Source organism: Peromyscus eremicus, chromosome 16_21, assembly GCF_949786415.1.
Source record: "Peromyscus eremicus chromosome 16_21, PerEre_H2_v1, whole genome shotgun sequence".
NCBI classification, from domain to species: Eukaryota; Metazoa; Chordata; class Mammalia; order Rodentia; family Cricetidae; genus Peromyscus; species Peromyscus eremicus.
The window spans coordinates 22,397,752-22,419,096 of NC_081432.1; the positions used below are offsets into that span (position 1 = coordinate 22,397,752).

The 21,345-nt window shown below is 44.6% G+C and overlaps 1 protein-coding gene across 1 annotated transcript; it reads right to left on the reverse strand.

The window, feature by feature from the left end:
• Positions 1–1,205: 1,205 nt before the first annotated feature.
• Dnajc12 (DnaJ heat shock protein family (Hsp40) member C12) lies at positions 1,206–17,847 on the reverse strand. Its single transcript, XM_059282311.1, has 5 exons — positions 17,649–17,847; positions 10,628–10,706; positions 6,889–7,028; positions 2,560–2,764; positions 1,206–1,631 (listed from the first exon to the last, which is right to left on the reverse strand). The coding sequence occupies exons 1-5, from the start codon at positions 17,724–17,726 to the stop codon at positions 1,537–1,539; spliced, it is 597 nt and encodes a 198-aa protein (XP_059138294.1). The 5' UTR covers positions 17,727–17,847; the 3' UTR covers positions 1,206–1,536.
• Positions 17,848–21,345: the final 3,498 nt, after the last annotated feature.

Here is a 21,345-nt window from a genome sequence, read left to right on the forward strand (position 1 = left end):
GTCTTCATATGGAGAGGTAGAGACCCAGGGACGCGAGTGAACAGAGAAAAAAGGCACTACGACAGTGCAGCCAGGAAGGCGGCCACTTGCAGGGCAAGGGCGGTCTCAGAAATGAAGTGTCCCTCCCTTGAATTTGAACTTTCAGCTCTAACACTACGTGATGAAGCCCCCAGTGGCGTTTTGTTCCGACAGCCATATAGCGGAGTCATACTGCCTGCACTGACAGTTCATAAAAGTAAGCATTTTATGGCTTTTTGTTTCGGTTTGGTTTGATTGAGATGGGGTTTCCTGCAGCCCATGCTGTCCAGTGGCTATGTAGACACAGCTGGCCTTGAATTCCTGGTCTTGGGCTTCCACTTCCCAATTGCTGAGGTGGCAGGTGTGTGTCACCACATCTGGCAAGGTTATGTTCTAAGTTACACGTGTTCATCCATTTATTTTGGGTGTGGGTGTGTTTGCTGCCACAGTGTGTGTGTGTGTGTGTGTGTGTGTGTGTGTGTGTGTGTGTGTGTGTGTGTAGGTCAGAGGGCAATTTCCAGACTTGGTCCTTCTACCATGTGGTCCTGAGGATGGAAATCAGGTTGTCAGCCTTGGTGGCAACTACCCTTACCTGCTGAACCATCTTGCCAGTCCACCAGAAACAAACAAACAAACAAAAAAACAAAAACAAAAACAAAAAAAAAAGAGGCAGAAAGATTGGAGGATAAATACATAGAGAGATCAGGGCCAGCCTGTGCTACATGGTGAGACTCCACCCAAAACTCCACATCAAAGAATGAATGAATGAATGAATGAATGAATGAATGAATACAGTTACATCATAAACACATTTATGAACTTTGGGGAAATGGTTTATTTCAGTCTACTAAATTCAGACAAGTAATGCCGCATTTCATTTTAAGCCAAAAATCCAGAAGACATTTTTGTATGTCTAGCACAGCTAGAGATCACGGTACACCAACAGGGAATTGATTTTTAACAGGTATCTACAAATAGCATTAACAGGAAAACACACAGGATACAAACTACTTGGATCTAAGAGCCTTAGTTTACTCAAATATTGAAAGAAATTAGGCTTACAACAATTTTCTCACTTAAACAACATGTTGAGGGGCAGGAAGCAAGAGTCAATGGTACAGAGTGTATCGGGGGTCCTGGGTTCAGTCCCCAGCACAAAATAAATAAACAAAGCACATGTGAGCATGGTTTAAGGACGGAGGACCTGACCACCCTGAGCAACATATTTACTCATTTGTTTACTTATTTATTTACTTACTTATTTATTTATTTGGTTTTTCAAGTCAGGGTTTCTCTGTGCAGCTTTGGAGCCTGTCCAGGATCTCACTCTGTAGCCCAGGCTGGCCTCGAACTCACAGAGATCCGCCTGCCTCTGCCTCCCCAGTGCTGGGATTAAAGGCCTGCATCACCACCGCCCGGCCTTCACAAACACATTTTTAAGACCTGAACAACAAAAAACGGCACATTGGCAGCAAAGGCAACCCGACCGCCTTGCCTCTCTCACAGAGCAGCAACACTTCAGATTTCATAGTTCCTGAACTTCCTCAGGAGCTCTGAGGGAGCATCTCCAGACCAGCGGAAACGAAGGCGGCCATAGTTCAAATCGGAGAGACCTTTAGGAGAGGGAAGAGAAACACTTCAAATCAGAGGTAGGAGAAGAATCGAATTACCAGAGTAAAACAGCTTGGGGATAAGCCTCCACTGCAACCAGGGGGAGTGAGCCTCCAGTATGAATTATTCCTTTTTGGAAGACAGGGTCTCACTAGGTCGTCCTGACTGACCTGGGAACTCGCTATGAAAACTAGGCTGGCCTGGAACTCACAGAGATCCGCCTGCCTCTAACTCTTGAGTACTGAGATTAAAGTCATGCACCACCACACCCAGCAAACTATTCATATTTTATAGAAACAGATTACCTCACCTTAACCATACTTTGGAATTCTTATGAACAGAAATTATAATTTATATGTATGAGGACCTCACTTGCTTAATAATCATCCTCTCCTGAGGTGGGGATTTTTTTATAATATTTTTATTAATTCTTTGGGAATTTCACACAGTATATTTTGATCATATATATCCACATTCCTCTCCCTAGCTTCTCCGAGGCCAACTCCTTACCTGCTTATTCATGTCCCTTCTTAAAAAGTGACCTAGTTGGACCATGGTGGTGCACACCTTTAATCCTAGCACTCAGGAGGCAGAGGCAGGTGAGTCTCTGTGAGTTTGAGGCCAGCCTGGTCTACAGAGTGAGTTCAAGAAAGCTGGGGCTACAGAGAAACCTTGTCTTGAAAAAAAAAAAAAAAAAGTAACCCAAGGTGTGGTGGTACTTTTATCCCAGAACTTAGGAGGAAACGGCCAGTGGATCTCTGAGTCCCAACCCAGGCTAGTCTACACAGCTAACGAGATCCTGTCTAAAATGGTTTTTAAAGATGCTAAACCAATCCGTAAGTTGGCATTGCTGTGCATACTGGAGCAGGCTGAGATTTGCTCTCTGATTTGCAGTCTTCTCTTGTGAAAAAGCTAGTTGACACAGCTTACCTGGAGAGCCTGGGTTTTGAGGGGAGCTGGCCTCCTCTGGGGACTCAGATCCCTTCTGCCTCCTTCTCTCTGTGGCTGGATCTGGCTCTCCTCTCTTGGTTTCTCTCTGCTCGTTCCGTTCCTTGTTTTGAACTGTGTCGGGACAGGTCTGGTCAGTCCCTTCCAGCATCAAGTCTTTCTTGCTTCGGACAGCCCAGTGCATCGACTAGATTAAGTAAGAGTAGACACATAGCTATCATTTAGGGTTTGTTTCTTTTTCTTTTTTTTTAAAGATGCCCAGACTTCATGAGAACAATGGTTCTTTTTTTTTTTTTTTTTTTTTTTTTTTACTTATTATGTAAACAATATGCCTGTATGCCAGAAGAGGGCACCAGATCTCATTACAGATGGTTGTGAGCCACCATGTGGTTGCTGGGAATTGAACTCAGGACCTCTGGAAGAACAGCCAGTGCTCTTAACCTCTGAGCCATCTCTTCAGCCCCGGGGTTTGTTTCTTACATGTGGTTACTAATCGGGGTGGTGCATGTGGAGTGGGGCTGAAGACAGCTTTCAGGAGCCTAGTCTTCCATCAAGGGGGCTCTGGGAATCCAACTCAGGCCACCAAGAAACTTGTAAACAGGGCTTCACTCTCAAAAATCCAAGTGTCTGTGGTCTGTCTAGACAGGTGCTCAGGATGAATGGCCCTGGGTGACACTCAGTTTCATGCTTCCATGAAAGTCATCAGCAAAAAGATGTTCTGAGATAATAGTCTGACTTACCCATCACCCATATGAATAAATCAAAACTAAATGTTTCATCATCAGACTCTTGTCTCCACTAATTCCAATTACAGAAATAGTCAGAAGAAAAATCCAAACTGTACTGAAACTCAGATGCAGGTGCCTCCCACGCACTATAGTTAGTCAAAGGATGACGGACGCAAGAGCGGAGCTGAAGGCTGGCAAGACGGCCCAGTGGGTAAGGATGCTTGCCACCACGCCCTGCCACCTGAGTCTGATACCTGGAATTCACATGGTGGAAGGAGAGAACCGACGCTTGCAAGTTGTCCTCTGACCTCTACATACATGCTGCAGAATACACACATGCACACACACACACACACACACACACACACACACACACACACACACAAAACAAATAAATAGGAAAAGTTTTTAAGAGTGATGCTGAGCAGTCCAATTGTGTTCCCAGAGTGTATTTCTCAGCTCCACCAGAGTATTGGTGGCACAGAACAGCATATAACATCAAATGAACTTGTCTTCAGTGGGTCAGTAGAGCTGGGGGTGAAGAGGTCAGTTAGGTAAAGTGCTAGCCTGGCATTTGTGAAGTCCTGGGTTCAATCCCAGCACTAGACAAAAAAAATGTAGGGTACTCAGGATGGAGCTCAATCTATACAGTGTGCCCAGATCCCACAGTGCAGTAATGGACCCCACACCACAGAACTGTAAATGATGGAGCACGCCAATGATCACAACATTCAGGAGGGGAAGGCAGGACCAAGAGTTCAAGGTCGGGGGGGGGGGGGGGGGGGGGGGGCGGCGGCGGCGGCGGCGGCGGCGGCGGCGGCGGCGGCGGCGGCGCACACCTTTAATCCCAGCACTCGGGAGGCAGAGCCAGGCTGATCTCTGTGAGTTCCAGGAAAGGCGCAAAGCTACACAGAGAAACCCTGTCTTGAAAAACTTAAAAAAAAAAAAAAAAAAAAAAAAAAAAAAAAAAATTCAAGGTCATCCATCCTTAACTGCACATTGAATTGGAGGTCAGACTGGCATGAGACCTTGACTCAAAAAAAAAAAAAAAGCCAGGTGATGGTGGCACACAACTTTAATCCCAGCACTCAGAAGGTAGAGGTAGGCCGGGCGGTGGTGGCGCACGCCTTTAATCCCAGCACTCGGGAGGCAGAGCCAGGCGGATCTCTGTGAGTTCAAGGCCAGCCTGGTCTCCAAAGCGAGTTCCAGGAAAGGAGCAAAGCTACACAGAGAAACCCTGTCTCAGAAAAAAAACAAAAAACAAAAAACAAAAAAAAAAAAAAGGTAGAGGTAGGCAGATCTCTGGGAGTTCAAGGCCAGCCTGGGCTACAAAGAGAGTTCCAGGAAAAAAAGAAAAGAAAAAGATCATCAGTAGAACTAGAGACTCTGAGGAGAGGGAGACGCTGAGGTGCACGAGGCAGAGTGTCAGCAGATGCCACAGAGCAAAGGCCATGAACGCTCCTGTCTGTGAAGCCAGGCTCCTGTTACTTTCCGCTCACAATTAACTTGTTTACCAGCTTTCCTGAGCGGACCTCTTTTTTTTTTTCTTTAGGAAATCATTATCATACATACCCTGGTCAACAGTAACAAATAATTATTTTTTAATCTAAATGCCATTAAACATTGGAAAAAGAAAAATGAAACAATTGGCTCCCGTGAGCCACAGCTCAGCTGAATCATGAACAAAGTTAGCTTCTTCTTTTTTTTCAAATTATTATTTTATGTGTATGAGTGTCTTCTCTTTGTGTACGCCTGGGCACCACATGCATGCCTGGTGCCCAAAGAGACCAGAAGAGAGGGCATCAGATCCCGGGACACCGGAGTTACAGACAATTATAAACTGACCTGTGAGTACTGGGAATTGAACCGAGGTCTTCTGGAAGAGGAGCCTGTGCTCTTCACCACTGCACCATCTCGTCAGGCCCCCAAATCAGTTATTTTTACCCTGGGTCACCATGAGTGAATTTTTAACTTGCCCGAGTGGCTGATCTCTGATCTGACTGCTCTTGGACAACACCCAAACAAGACAGCCTGTCTTTTGAACAGGAGGTGTTGATCTGCTCACTGTTTCCCATCTGGCTAGAGAAAGACTGCCCATCTGGGCATAGTAGGAAGCTTCCACAGGTAGCCTGCGGCCAACTGGACTCCCCCCAAAGATACCTCATCCAGGCAGGAACTCGGATGCAAACAAAAGGCAAATAGGTCTCTGCAAGGTAACAGGACGGCCTCAAATCCCTTCTAGGATTATTGAACAGCCAAGTTTAAAAAAAAATGTATATAACCCCTTATAAAATTTACAGCAATAATCCCAGCAGTGGTGGTGCACGCCTTTAATCCTGGAGCTCAAGAGCCAGAGGCAGGAGGATCTCTGTGAGTTCGAGGCCAGCCTGGTCTACAGAGTGAGTTCCAGGACTGCCAGGGCTACACAGAGAAAGAAATCCTGCCTCGAAAAAAGAAAAAGAGAAAAAAAATTACAGCAGTGGATGTGACATGGGATAATTTTATCAGTCTTTGGGGATGTTTTCTTGGAGTTTTGACTGTGACTTAACCCAAACCATTTTCCAACAGCCTTCTAGAACCCTCTTGCTGTGTACTTTGGAATGAGATGAAAAGCCATTCAAACTCTGGAGTCTCTGCACTAAAAAGGTCTTTGTTGTGTCTGGTGGTGCAGGCCTGCAAACCCATTATTTTGGAGGTGGAGACAGACAGATTAAAAACTCAAGATCAAGCCAGGCGGTGGTGGCGCACGCCTTTAATCCCAGCACTCGGGAGGCAGAGCCAGGCGGATCTCTGTGAGTTCGAGGCCAGCCTGGTCTCCAAAGCGAGTTCCAGGAAAGGCACAAAGCTACACAGAGAAACCCTGTCTCAAAAAACCAAAAAAAAAAAAAAAAAAAAAACCTAGCAAGTTCAAGACCAGACTATGGGCCTGGAGAGATGCCTCAACAATTAAAATCACTTATTGCTCTTGCAGAGGACTCAGGTTCAATCCCAGCATACCACATGGTAGCTCACAACTGTCTGTAACTCCAATTTCAGATGGATCTGACACCCTCTTCTGACCTCTGCGGGCACCAGGCAGTTATGTGGTGCACATATACAAAATACTCAAATACATAAAATAATAAAATAAGTAAATCTAAAACATTTTTAAGATCTGCCTCCAACTCACAGAGATCCGCCTGCCTCTGCATCCTGAGTGCTGGGATTAAAGGCGTGCGCCACCACCGCCCGGCCAGAAATACATCTTAAGAAGACTTTTTTTTTTTCAAGTCTTTTCAAAGAAAAGAATTTTCAACAGACCAAAATTCAGTTACACGAGCCATCTGAGAAGCACAATTATGAGAAATCCTAGAATGAGGTGTCAATGGTCACATGGAGTGAGATAAACAGCCACGGGCCCTTCAAGCACTGGTTCTGGTGGCCTCTCTGAATTTCTCCTCACGGGGTTTTGTAAGCGATGACTTACCACTAATTTCTGGGTCCTTTCCCTCCAACTGCTCACTTATTCTCTAGGCGAAGTCATGAGTCTAACCCGTGAGCAGCCTGACCTGGAAAGCCCCAGGATCCCCAGAGAAAAACTCACGGTTTTCACTGAGTCGGCCAACGCTTCCCACTGCTCGAATGGCATCGACATCTGGCTCCTCCGCCAGTGGTCATAGCGGGCCCGGCTCTCGGCATTGGTCAGAATCTCCTTCGCCTTCTGCAGTCTCTGAAAAGTCTCCACTGGAAAACAAGACAAGAGATGAACACTGCGTTCCGGAAGGATTAAACTCCAAAACCATCCACCAGATCTCACTAGCATCTTGACTCGGCCACACACTACGAGACTTTGGGTCTAGTCAGGCATCAGTGTCCCCATGTGTAAAGTATGTCACAGAAGGACAAGTGAGGACTCGGGGAGTAAAGGGTCCTTGCTACCAAGCCTGACGACCTGAGTTCAATCCCCTGAGCACACATCACGGAAGGAGATACGTGACTCATGCAAGCTGTCCTCTGAGCTCCACACGTCCTATATATAACTAGATTTCCACACATAAGAGAATAAATTGGGGGGATGAGCTAGAATAAAGTATGATCACACACACAAGAAAGAATGCCATCATGAAACTCACTACTGCGGTGATATTTTATTTGTGCTGAAACGTGATATTTTATTTGTATGTTAATAAATAAAGTTTGCCTGGAGATCAGAAGTCATAGTGAGCCATAAACAGAAGTCAGGCAGTGGTGACACACGCCTTTAATCCCAGTACCAACCGTGGAGACCTGGAGGTCTGTATAGACAGGCAGTGACGAGGAAAGTCATGTGGCTGGGCTTAGAGCCAATGAGAAGGCAGAACATGAAGGCAATAAAAGTGCAGGTTAGACAGGAAGAGGTTCTCTTTAGGAAGCTACAGCGAGGTGGTAAGATAAGGCTAGTCATGGCTATTTGCTATTTCTCTGATCTCTTCGGCTATTACCCCAGTATTTGGCTATGTTTCTTATTTAATGTTTCTTATTTAATAAGACTGTTTAGAAATTTGTCTACACGCTACTTTATTTGCTGACTTTAAAAAAAAAATGTATTGCTGGGCATAGTGGCACCCACCTCTAATTCCAGTATTAAGGAGACCGACACAGGAAGATCTCTGAGTTCAAGGTCAGTCTGGTCTGTATATAAGAGTTCCAGGCCAGCCAGGGCTACATAAAGAAGCCCTGTTTCAAAAAAAAAAAAAAAGTAGAGAATGAATGAATGGATTTGATGCCTACTAAATCATATATTTAGAAAAAAACTGACCTAAATATAAGAGCCTTGTATATTAGAAATATTTTTTTCCAAAATTTATTTTATTGTTTATGCAACCACCCCTGGTGAGAAATATTTTTAAATGTTAAGAGAATCCACCAGAACCAGATGACCAAATAAAAGGTTTGTTTGTTTGTTTGTTTGTTTGTTTGTTTGTTTGTTTATGCAGAATCTCACCATTCAGCCCTGGCTGGCCTGGAACTCACTAGGTAAACCAGACTAGTCTTGAATTTACAGAGATCCATCTGTAATACCTCCCAAGTACTGGGATTAAATGTGTGCGCCATCACCACCCGGCTTCTTTTTTTCTTTTTAATGAGTTAATTATCTCGGGTATCACTAGTAAAGCTGACTGATACATGGGAATGTCTAGATCAGGTTGGCTTGTGTGCATGTCTATAGGGAATTACCTTAATTGATGTGTAGGACAGAGGCTGAAAGTGGGCAGCACTGCCCTCTGCTTTTGGGTCTGGACTGTATAAAGGAAAGCTCGCATGTACTAAGTACTAAGCATGCATGCATCCATTTCACTCTGGTTTTTGTTTTTTGTTTTCCTTTATTTTTTTTTAAAGATTTATTTATTATGCATACAATGTTCTGTCTGCATGTACACCTGCCTGCCAGAAGAGGGCGCCAGATCTCATTGTAGATGGTTGTGAGCCACCATGTGGGTGCTGGGAATTGAACTCAGGACCTCTGGAAGAACAGCTAGTGCTCTTAACCTCTGAGCCATGGCTGCTCTTCCAGAGGTGTCCTCTTCTGGCATGCAGGCAGAACAGTGTATACATAATAAATAAATCTTAAAAAAAAAAAAAAAAAAAAAAAAAGATACAAGGTCTTGAATCACTCTGTTCTTGATGTGACTAATGACTTCAAGTTCCTGCCTTGACTTTCCCCAAAAGATAAACTGTAACCTGAAACTGTAAGCTAAAATAACCCCTTTCTCTAAATGTCCAGCAAAGACGGGTGAACAATGGCTTTGAACATAACAAGGGTAAATCCATTTCCATTCCTGCTGTTTTGATAAAATACCCTGACAAACGCAACTCAAGAAAGAAAGGGCTTATTTTGGCTCACATTTCGGGGGTAGAATCCATCAGGGCAAGAGTCCTGGGACAAGAACTCAGGCAGCTGGCGGTCACAGGACACAGTCAGGAATCAACCAGGGATGAACACCCCTGCTCAGCCTCCTCCTTTTTCATGAAATCCAGGACCCCAGCCCGGGAACAGTGCCACCCTCCTTCAGCCTCAATCTTCTCGCCTCAGTTAACCTAATCAAGGTAACCTCTCACAGCCGGGCTGTGCTGGCACACACCTTTAATCCCAGCACTCTGGAGACAGAGGCAGTCAGATCTCTGTGAGTTCAAGGCCAGCCTGGTCTACAGATCTAGTTCCAGGACAGCCTGTCAAAACCAAAAACAAAATAATGAACTATTTAGTTAATTAAAAATAAAAAGATTAATATATGGACATATTCAGGTAAAGAGAACATAGCACTGTTCGTAAAAAGAGACAATCGTTGGTTACAAATAAACGTATCGTCATGGTAACACTCCAGTGGCTGGTGAAAATGAACTACAAGTTGACACAGAACATCACAGTGCCCACACATACAAATGTATGCTGACCGTTGTTAGGAAAGACCCATCACAGTCCTCTTCCCCTGAGCCCATCCAACAGCAAAACCAGCCCTTGGAGGGCTGGAGAGTGAGCTCAGCAGTTAAGAGCACTTGCTCCTCCAAAGGACCCCAACTTGACTCCAAGCATCCATGTCAGGCAGCTGACAATCACTTGTAACTCTAGCTCAGGGAATCTCATGCCTTCTTCTGGCTTCTGCAAGCAAACACACACACACACACACACACACACACACACACACACGCACGCACGCACGCACGCACGCACGCACATGCACACGCACACGCACACAAATAAATAAAAATAAAATCTTTTTTTTTTTTTGGCGTTTTGAGACAGTGAGGGTGTCTCTGGATATCCCTGGCCATATTAGAACTTGCTCTGTAGACTAGACTAGCCTTGAACTCACAGAGATCCCCCTGCCTTAACCTCCTGAGTTTTGGGATTAAAGGCATGCGCCACTACTGTCCCACAAAAAAATAAAATCTTAAAAAAAAAAGAAAGAAAAAGGAAACAGAAGGCAGGCGGTGGTGGCGCACGCCTTTAATCCCAGCACTCGGGAGGCAGAGCCAGGCGGATCTCTGTGAGTTCCAGGCCAGCCTGGGCTACCAAGTGAGTTCCAGGAAAGGCACAAAACTACACAGAGAAACCCTGTCTTGAAAAACCAAAAATAAATAAATAAATAAAATAAAATAAATAAAAAACAAAACAAAACTCATGGTTCACCAAGTTGGACTTGGGTGGTATGGGTACTTTGGTGTGTACCTACAGTGCTGTACATTTGGTGGCTATCTGGGGTAAGGAGACGTGTGTGCAGCATCTCCCAGGAAATGTTCTGCCACACACAGGCCCATATGCTCTTCATCCTCTTAAGAAGCATCCATTAGTAAATTCTTACCAGCTTTGGAGTTTTCCGGATGCTTGTCAGGGTGACATTCCAGAGCTCTGACCTTAAATTCTGCCAGGATTTGCTCAACCTAAAAAAAAAAAAAAAAAAAAAAAAAAAATCAGTGTTTCAAATAACAAGGATAGATTAAAGAAACTGGTTCTCAAGGCCAGGCAGTGGTAGCGCATGCCTTTAATTCCAGCACTCAAGAGGCAGAGGCAGGTGGATCTCTGTGAGTTCAAGGCCGGCCTGGACTACAGAGCAAGTTCCAGGAAAGACGCAAAGCTACACAGAGAAACCCTCTCTGGGAAAAAAAAAAAAAAAAAAAGACAATCAAATATCTTCAAGTGTCTGATAGCCATGCCTACAATTCTAGCAGAAAGCAGGGGACCAGACGTTCAAGGTCAGACTTACCTAAATAGGGTGTTTGGGCCAAAAAGTGTAATAGTAAACTTGGTGTATGTCTGCAACAAGGTCACACTGTGTAGCCCTGGCTGGCCCAGAATTCATTATGTAGACCAGGCTGGCTTCAGACTCAAAGAGGATGTTTTGCCTACGATGTGTGTGCCTGGTGCACACAGAGGGTCAGAAGAAGGTACTAATTCCCAGACACTGGAGTTACAGATGGTGAGCCACAATGCTCCCAGTGCTGGGAACCAAACTCTCACCCTCTACAAGAGCAGCCAGTGCTCTTAACCACTAAACCAACTCTCCTGGGCCCCTAGTAAAGTTTTTTAAATTAACAATTTATAAGTACCCCCAAATCCTCCTTGAATAAGATTTCTATCAGGACAGAATAGAAAGTAAAGGTCTTTTTATCCTTTTCACCCCTTCAAAATACATTTTCCCTCTATGTATATCTATATTCTAGGAATTTTAAATGATGCAAATGAATAAAATTATACTATCTGGCAGAGATGGTCAGGGTTTTATTGTTGCTGCTGTTCTGGTTTCTGTTTTTAATTTATATCACATATGAAAGCATCCTGGCGTGAGGGTTGAGGAGGGGTGTTGGAGAGATGGCTCAGTGGTTAAGAGCACCAGCTGCTCTTCTAAAGGACTTGGGTTAGAAATCCACAGCATTGGCGTGTAGTAGACTTTTCTATCTGAGGGGGTTAGGCACTCACACACTCTCTTGATGGTTTCCCTCAGACATTTTCTTTATTCTTCTTTTGCATTCTCTAGTCTTTATTTTCCTGGTGATTTCCTTCTCTCATTCTTGAAGTTTCCCTTCTAGTTCCTCCTAACTCTCTTGTTCTTGATGTTTTCCTTCTAACACATTTTAACTCTATCTTTATCTCTGTTCTTTCCCTTACAGCTTATATACCCCAGTGAAATCTGTCAGGCAATACAGGAATTACAATGTGGTTACATTCCATTTTTCAAATGAATGATTACAATGAATACAAACAGTAAAAAACAGCATGTTTTCCATATCCTGTACATGATTAAATATTTTATATATTACATGTGAAAAACAAATTACCCCAAGAACCCACTTACATTTGTACCCAAGCAACTTGTTATAGATTAACCGTGTGGGCAAGCAGGGTATTCTTCTCAGTCAGGTCTTTTACTGGCAGGCTGCATTTTGCACTTACAAAGAAAGGGCCAGTTACCTTATTACTTATCTTGAAAGGTAATCTTATGAGGAATCTTTTTTTTTTTTTTTTAAAGATTTATTTATTTATTATGTATACAGTGTTCTGTCTGCACATATCCCTGCAGGCCAGAAGAGGGTGCCAGATCTCATTACAGATGGTTGTGAGCCACCATGTGGTTGCTGGGAATTGAACTCAGGACCTTTGGAAGAACAAACAGTGCTCTTAACCTCTGAGCCATCTCTCCAGCCCTTATGAGGAATCTTAAAGGAATCACAAACTTAAATTTTATTTTATTTTTTGTTTGTTTGTTTGTTTTTTGTTTTTTGTTTTTCGAGACAGGGTTTCTCTGTGTAGCTTTGCGCCTTTCCTGGAACTCACTTGGTAGCCCAGGCTGGCCTCGAACTCACAGAGATCCGCCTGGCTCTGCCTCCCGAGTGCTGGGATTAAAGGCATGCGCCACCACCGCCCGGCACAAACTTAAATTTTATATATGAAAAAAGAATCAGTCAGATCTACTTTAAATCTTAGGGGCACTCACTCATCAATAGGTTTTTTTTTGGGGGGGGATTAATTATCACCTTTGGTCATCGACCAAACCTAGGAAGAAAGGTCCATCAGCCAATGATAATTGGGCTGCTTTGTTCTTGTTCCCTGACCTTAAAGAGTTCCTCACTCAACTATGTGTCTTTCTAAAACTTTAGATTGTCTTCTTGGGTTTTTCACCTCAAAGCTATTTGATGAAAACATCTTAGTCCAACTTTAAGTTATTTTCAAAGCTTTGTTTCAGATATTATGCACTCTTAAACCTGTGAACACATCTCCCAACTTTAAGGTTAAAAGAATTTAAGCTAGCTGGGCTACTGGGACTCAATTGTTTTTCTTTTCTCTTTTTTTTTTTTTAAAGATTTATTTATTTATTATGTAGACAGGAGAGGGTGCCAGATCTCATTACAGATGGTTATGCGCCACCATGTGGGTGCTGGGAATTGAATTCAGAACCTCTGGAAGAGCAGTCAGTGCTCTTAACCTCTGAGCCATCTCTCCAGCCCCTCAATTGTTTTTCTTAATCATCAACCTAAGTCACAGTCTATACGGCTCCTCAATAGAAACTCATGTGTTGTAGCAGTGTGACACTTCCTTGCTTATATTTTTAATCATCAAAACTCTATTGAAACTAACATTATTATTATCATTTAGACAGTACAGCTTAGGAAGAAATCATCTTCATAATAATCCACAGGTAAAAATGCTCAGTAGAAGCCGGGCGGTGGTGGCACACGCCTTTAATCCCAGCACTTGGGAGGCAGAGGCAGGCAGATCTCTGAGAGTTCGAGGCCAGCCTGGTCTACAGAGTGAGTTCCAGGAAAGGTACAAAGCTACACAGAGAAACCCTGTCTCGAAAAACAAAACAAAACAAAACAAAACAAAAATGCTCAGTAGAACGGGATGTTTCCAGTAGCTAAATGTTGGGGAATACTATTTTAAGGTGTGTTGCTTTTTTTTTTTGTTGCATTTGTTTAACTCTGTGAAGCTGTGTTACTGTGCCTGTCTAAAACACCCGATGGTCTAATAAAGAACTGAATGGCCAATAGCGAGACAGGAGAAAAGGTAGATGGGGCTGGCAGAAAGAATTAATAGAAGGAAAAATCTGGGAGGAGGACATCAGGGGCCAGCCACCCAGCTAACCACCAGCAAGGGAGTAAGAGTGATCGTAAGATTACAGAAGTAAGAAAAGGAAAAGCCCAGAGGCACAAGACAGACAGGTTAATTTAAAGTTAAGAAAAGCTGGCAAGCAACAAGCCAAGCTAAGGCCGAGCATTTCTAATTAAAAATAAGCCTCAGCGTGTGATTAATTTGGGAGCTGGGTGGTGGGCCATCCCCCCAAAAGAAAAAACAAACAACAACAGCTAAACACACTACATTACAGGCAGTGGGAAAGGATCTCCCCACACCCATTCACACCGTGCCAGACACCAGAGGAAGATGGCTGCAGCCAACATGTGAAGGCACAGCAGAGCAAAAGACATTCTGGGTCTGCGGTCCCAGGGCCTTGCCTAACCCGAGATTCACCCATCAGGGATTTGCCTCCTGATGGGCTGACACTTTGAACTTTAATTACAACCTGATGCTCCTCTGACATGGTCACCAGGAATGCACATAAAATAAAGATGATTAAAAAAAAAAAAAAAGCATCGTGGGGGCCAGGTTAGTGGTACAGGCCTTTAATCCTAGCACTTGGGAGGTAGAGGCAGGCAGATCTCTGTGGATTCGAGACCAGTCTGGGCTACAGAGTGAGATCCAAGACAGCCAGGGCTATGTAAAGAGACCTTGTTTCAAAATAAAAATAAATAAATAAATAAAAAGGAAGATAAAAAAAAAAAAAAAAACAGCATCTGAGGCCAATGAGATGGTTCAGTGTATAAAGGCACTTGCCACCAAGCCCAATGACCTGAGTTTCAAGACCCACAAGATGGAAAGAACCAATTCCCACAACTTGTCCTCTGACCTCTGCATAATGTGGCATGCATACATACAAACACACATGTGAAAATGCTTTTTAAACATTATGGTACCAGTCTATGGAGACAAATTGTAACTTCCCAACAGTACCAACATGTCACTGCTACTTCCTTCTTTACAGTTTTTCAGTTTTGCCAATTAGAGAAAATAGCTCGTGTCTGTCTTTTATTACTTCAGAGTCAAACACAAACCTTCTGTGGGGCTGACCCTGAGTAAACCAGTAAAGGGGGGCGGGTTTGTTTCCAGCACGTTCCATCTCTCTCCTGCTGTCCCCATCCCACACGCCCAGTGGCGATGACTGCAGTCCGTGGACAGACGGAGCCATTTACGTCAAGGTCCACTCTGCCCCGCCTTCACTAAGCCCCGCCTTCACTCTGCCCCGCCTTCACTAAGCCCCGCCTTCACTAAGCCCCGCCTTCACGATCTAGTGATCTGTCTGGACAGCTGCCTGTGGTGCTGGCAGTAAACAGAAACCATGTTTCACTTTACTGACAGTCAAATAAACCAAAACATCGAGAGGGTGAAGGAACATGACCAGTGGTCCTGGCGGTTCAAAGGCATGAACACCCAAGCCCTCCTGAATCTTAAGTAGGTGCACATTTCTAAAAGCGAATTAAAGTACATATATATAATGTATATATGCAAGGAATATAGAATGTAATATATATGTGTATATATGTGTGTGTGTGTGTGTATATATATCTACTCTTTGATCCAACAATTCTAGTTCTAAAAATTTGTCTAGAGAAAAAAATCTGAAATGAGACAAGAATTTATCTCTACAATGTGCGGCTTAGTGAGAGAAACAGACCATCAGAGCCACGACGAGGCGAAAAGGCAAGGCTCTCTTGGGGACGATCTCCAGCCCTGTCCCCAAGAGAAGGGAAGCCAGCACCGCTGAAAAGGAGCTTGGGGTTTCACGGGCTGCTTTTAGTTGGGCAGGAATGTGGCAGAAGAGCGTTAAGTAAAAAGGAACTGTCACCGGCAAAAGGGACAGACTGCTGTTGACAAAGTTGTTTTGTCTGGGGGGGGAGGGTTTCAATTTCCGGCAACCACATGGTGGCTCACAACCATCTGTAATAAGATCTGGTGCCCTCTTCTGGCCTGCACGGATACATGCAGGCAGAACACAATATGCATAATAAATAAATAAATCTTAAAAAAGGGGGTGGGGAGGGCTGGAGAGATGACTCAGAGGTTAAGAGCATTGGCTGTTCTTTCCAAGGTCCTGAGTTCAAGTCCCAGCAACCACAAGGTGGCTGACAAGCCGGGTGGTGGTGGCGCACACCTTTAATCCCAGCACTCGGGAGGCAGAGCCGGGTGGATCTCTGTGAGTTCGAGGCCAGCCTGGGCTACCAAGTGAGTTCCAGGAAAGGCACAAAGCTACACAGAGAAACCCTGTCTCGAAAAGCCAAAAAAAAAGTTGTTTTTTGGAGCTGGCCATTAGAATAGCAGGAGGCTGTCTCAGGGTCACTCATCATGACATCTTAAGTGACTCCATCTTGGACCAACGATTTGGCCCAACATACAAAGGTTCAGTGAAAAAGAAAAATTTAAATAAACATGAATGTATCTATAATAGGATATTTCTTTAAACTAGTTATAACTATAGATACTATAGATTCACCTTGTGGCTGGGTATGGTGGCACATGTCTTTAAACCCATCACCTGTGAGGAACAAGCAAGCTGATGTCTGTGAGTTCGAGAGCAGCCTGATCTACTTAGTTAGTTCCAGGCCAGCTAGAGCTACATAGTGAGACTCTGTTTAATCCCAGCACTCGGGAGGCAGAGGCAGGCGGATCTTTGAGAGTTCAAGGCCAGCCTGGTCTACAGAGCGAGATCCAGGAAAGGCGCAAAGCTACACAGAGAAACCCTGTCTCAGAAAATAAATAAATAAATAAATAAATAAATAAATAAATAAATAAATAAATAAATACACACACACATACATACGTACATACTAGGTAAATAAATTTAAATGTGATGCAGGCTATAGGATAGAATAAGTTTACAAAATCCCAAGTACAGAGTATCCCTATGCAGCCAAACAGAACCCAAACATACATACATGTAGGCACTCACATATGTACATAAAACAAAAATAATAAATAAGTCGTTAAAAGAGTAACACATTTGTCTCAATTATATGATGTCTACGGAAAACTTGATTTAACTGATTTGAAGTTACGATAGTACTTGGATCCCTCATATGTCCTACTGGTATATCTTATACAGCACATATATACGTTTTAATATTGACTGTAATAACGCCTTCCATAACAGCTATCAGAACCACAGCGTACTTTCAGCAAAGCACCTCGAAATCATCAACGAACGTGTAGCGGGTAACAACCCTACTACACTCTTCAGAATTCACTTCAGCACAGGCAGACACGCTGATGGTGAGCAATATTGTTTCCCAACATCCATGAGACTGTCGCTGAACGGGGCGACTACAGGCAGCTGGCTCCTCCGGCTGAGTTCTAAATCGCAGACTTTATTGTTTCTCGAAAGCAGTGATTCTCAACCTTCCTAATGCTGTGACCCTTTAATACAATTCCTCACGTTGTGGTGGACCCCCTCCCCCCAACCATTAAATTATTTAGTTGCTACTTCACAACTGTAATTTTGCTACGGTTAGGAATCGTAATGTAAATATCTGATATGCGTCCTTATAGGGTCGAGACCCACAGGTTGAGAATCGATGCTCTGAAGTCAATGAAACTGTCTGCAGACCGTCCCTAACACTTTGAAATTCATAGTACTTTCCTCGAATTAACCAGCGAGCACTTCAATCCTTCACTGTCTCTACACCGAAACTCCTTTAAAATGGTAGGGGGGTTGGAGTTCCAGGCGATGCGGCTAAAATCTCAAAGCCGACCCGGTGAGGCGGTGCCGCCCCGCTTACCGAGGAGAGCTCATCGCATCCCAGGAGGGCGTAGTAGTCCTCGCCGCCCTCCGGCCTGTAGTTCAGTATCGCGTCCATTTACAGGGGTGAGTCAGTCCTCTCCGGCGCCACAGACCCGGTGAGCTGCGGGGTACCAGCAAAGCTCTTTGCATTTCAGCTGCACTTTCCACACCAGCCAGCTCGGACAGCCGACGTCAACCCGGCCCTTTGCAAACACAGCTTCTCATTGGCTGTTTGCCCAGGAGAGCACCTACCGTGCAGGGCTGCTGGGATCTGTAGTTTGGGGGGGAGGGGGCGGAGTTCGTTCTGTTGGCGTTGTTTTTCTGCTTTGCTTTTATTGAAAAACAATTTTTTATACAGTATATTCTGATTGCGGTTTCCCCTCTCCCAACTCTTCGCAGATCCTCCTAACCTCCCAACTCCATGCCTTTTTTTTTTTTTTTAAATCTTCTCTCTTTAGAAAACTAACAAGCAAACAAACAAAAAACAATAATAAAAGCCCCATCTGGCTTGAACCTTTGCAGACCCTCCTCTGCGTGCAGCCACGGTCTCTGTGAGTTCATATGTATATCAGTGTAGTTTGAATTTTGACGCGGTGGGTTTTCCCTATCAGTTGATACCAGGTGTATTTTTACAAAAACTCCCCATGTTATCATCGCTGCGTTACCTAGATAGTTCATATTTGTCTATCTTTTTAAGAGACAGAAGAAAATGTGAATTGAGTTTTTAAGATTTGTTCAATAGGAACAGTGGGTACTTTTCCCAAGTGTTTAAAATAGCTTGTAATTTTCGGCAGTTGTAGATATAACCCAGTGGCCAGCGCTTGACTGCCACCAGCCAGGTCTGAGGAGAGAGAGGAAGGTGGAGAAGGAGACTAGGAAGAGATCATACATTTTGGGTTGGGGGGAGTTAGTTTGTTTGTGTTTGTTTATTTGGCTGGGTTTTTTTTCTTTTTTATTTATTTTTATTTAATGTGCATTGGTGTTTTGCCATGGACATTAACTGGAGTTACAGACTGTTGTAAACTGCCATGTGGGTGCTGGGAATTGAACCTGGGTCCTCGGGAAGAGCAGTCAGTGCTCTTGACCACTGAGCCATCTCTCCTGCCGCTTGGCTGGTTTTTTTGAGACAGGGTTTCTTTGTGTAGCCTTGGCTGCCCTAGAACTAACTCTTTAGACCAGGCTGGCCTTGAACTCACAGAGATCCGCCTGCCTCTGCCTCCCGAGTGCTGGGATTAAAGGTGTGCACCTCCTGTGCACTGCCCTGCCTGAGATCATACATTTTGAAAAGAGTGGCTGGAGATGGCTAGTGGATAAGAGCACTCGCTGCACTTCCGGGGAGCCTGAGTTCAGTTTCCATTGCCCAGAACCACATTAGCCCTGGATCCCAGAGTTCAGAAGTTGACTTCCAAAGACACCTGCGCTCACATGCACACACACACATGCCGACACACCCACCTACACATAATTTAAAATAATAAAAATTGAACAGATTAACCAGCCAAGTATGGTGGTACATAACTTGGAATCCTATCTCAGAATATCAGATGATCATGATATGAGGAGTTCAAAGGTCAGCCTTGCCTACATAGCCAGTCTAAGGTTTGAGAACAGCCTAGGGTACAGGCACGGTGGTACATGCCTTTAAACTCAGCATTTGGAGGCAGAAGCAAGAAGATCCCTGAGTTCGAGGCCAGCCTGGCCTAGAGGACCCTTACAAATCCCAACAAGACCTACCAAAACGTGGATGTCAGTTAAAGAGGGTTGGTCCTGTGGAGCCTTTTCTAATTCAGAGAGGGAGGATGATTGCCTCAAGGCCAGACTGGTAATGACCACAACAAGCCCAACAGCAATTATTCCAGACCATGGACACTGGAACACTACCTAACTGCCTGCAAACACTCACACACCCTGGAAACAGCTCCTAGGGTGCCTGTCTGCACACAGTCTCTTCCATTCATCTGTACCACGGTGTCTGTAATAAACTACTTCCGACTCACGTAGTTGGGAAATTCATGAACAACCCATGTGTCACTGGCCTATCAGCACCATGCCCTGCACAGTAGATATGAAACGATCACATCAAGGGCACAGTCCATCGTGGCAGGGGAGCCAAGGCGTCCGCAGCAGCTTGAAGCAGCCGGTCACATTGAATTCACAATCAGAAGGAAGACAGCAAATTACACGTGGCGCTTCTTAGCTGGTGTTCTCCATTTACTCAGTCCGGGGCCCATCCAACGGAAATGTTGCCACCCTCTGCAAATAGGCAGGTAGGTGGTCCCACCTCAGTTAACATAATCATGATAATCATAATCATGGGCATGCCTAGAGACCCATCCCTCAGGTGATTCTAGATTCCAGAGTCTGTGGTAACACTGCCCATGGCTGTAGCTACCTATAGCCTCTGCACTGGGGTGTACAGACAGGCAGATGCCTGGAGCTTGATGGCTAGCCAGGCTAGCCAAAGTGGTCAGCTCCAAGTTCAGCGAGAGACTATTTAAAAATAGGAGAAGCCGGGTGACCCGTGTTTTAATTCTAGCACCGGGGAGAGAGAGGACACATAGATCTCTGAATTCAAGGCCAGCTTGGTCTAAATAAGGAGTACCAGACCAGCTAGGGCTGCATAGTGAGAGCCTATCTCAAAAATAAATAAATGATGGGGATCCATAGAGAAAGACACCCAAAATTCTCTGGCTTTCCTGAGCACACACCTGTGCACACACGAGCGTGCGTACACACACGCACACAAACTTCTAATTAAAAACAAAGGGGGAAGTTGCCAGTGCCTTCTGAGCAGGTGTGGAAACCGTTCTAAACTAAAAGGACCAAATGATCTCTTTTGCATAGCTATGTGCACCTGCACTCACTTTTTTCTGGAGGTATAGACCCTTTTTATTATATTTTATTGTTTGTTTGCGTGGGTGCACAAACGTGGAGGTCAGAGAACCACCCGTGAAAGTCAGCTCCGCGGTTCCTCTTTGTGGGTCCCGGAGACCAAACTCAGGTATGGTGGCAAGCAGCTTTACCAGCCGAGCCATCTCGCCGGCCCTCGAGGAACAGACCTTTTTAAGCGCAGATAATAAAACGTAACGCTAAAGCTGGGTGTGGTGGCTCATACCTGTAATCCCTGTTTTTGTGAAGCTGAGGCAGGAGGACTGCTGCGAGTTCCAGGTCGGCCTAGGGCTAGAAGATCCTGCCTCAAAACAACAACAACAAAACACTTAACACAGTATCTCAAAGCAGAAGTAAAACTCACATAAACGTTTTCAACAGACTTGAAAGCGCTTTAAGCTCAAGATGCAGAGAGAAGTCGCAGCCACCCTCAGGACTAGCCGGCATCCAAAACCACGCAGACTCCGCCCATCCAGATGCATGGCAGCTCTGGGACTACAACTCCCATAAGACATAGCGCTACTGCGCAAAGGGGGCGTCAGAAAATGTGTCAGAACTTCCGGCTTCCTAGAATCAGGTCCCTGCTTAAGTGCAAGGTTTTACGTCTGTATCCCGGGCTAGTGTTACTCTCCTGACCCAGGCAGGCTGTTCTCTAGTTTCAGACAATCTCCTGTCTCAGCATCCCAAGTGCTGGGATTATAGAATGGGCCACAAAACGCGGCTGAAAGTGGTGTTTTTACGTGAAATTTCTGTTTGAGCCTAGAAATAAGAGGCTACTATCCCCAGAAGCTCTGAGCGGGAACAGG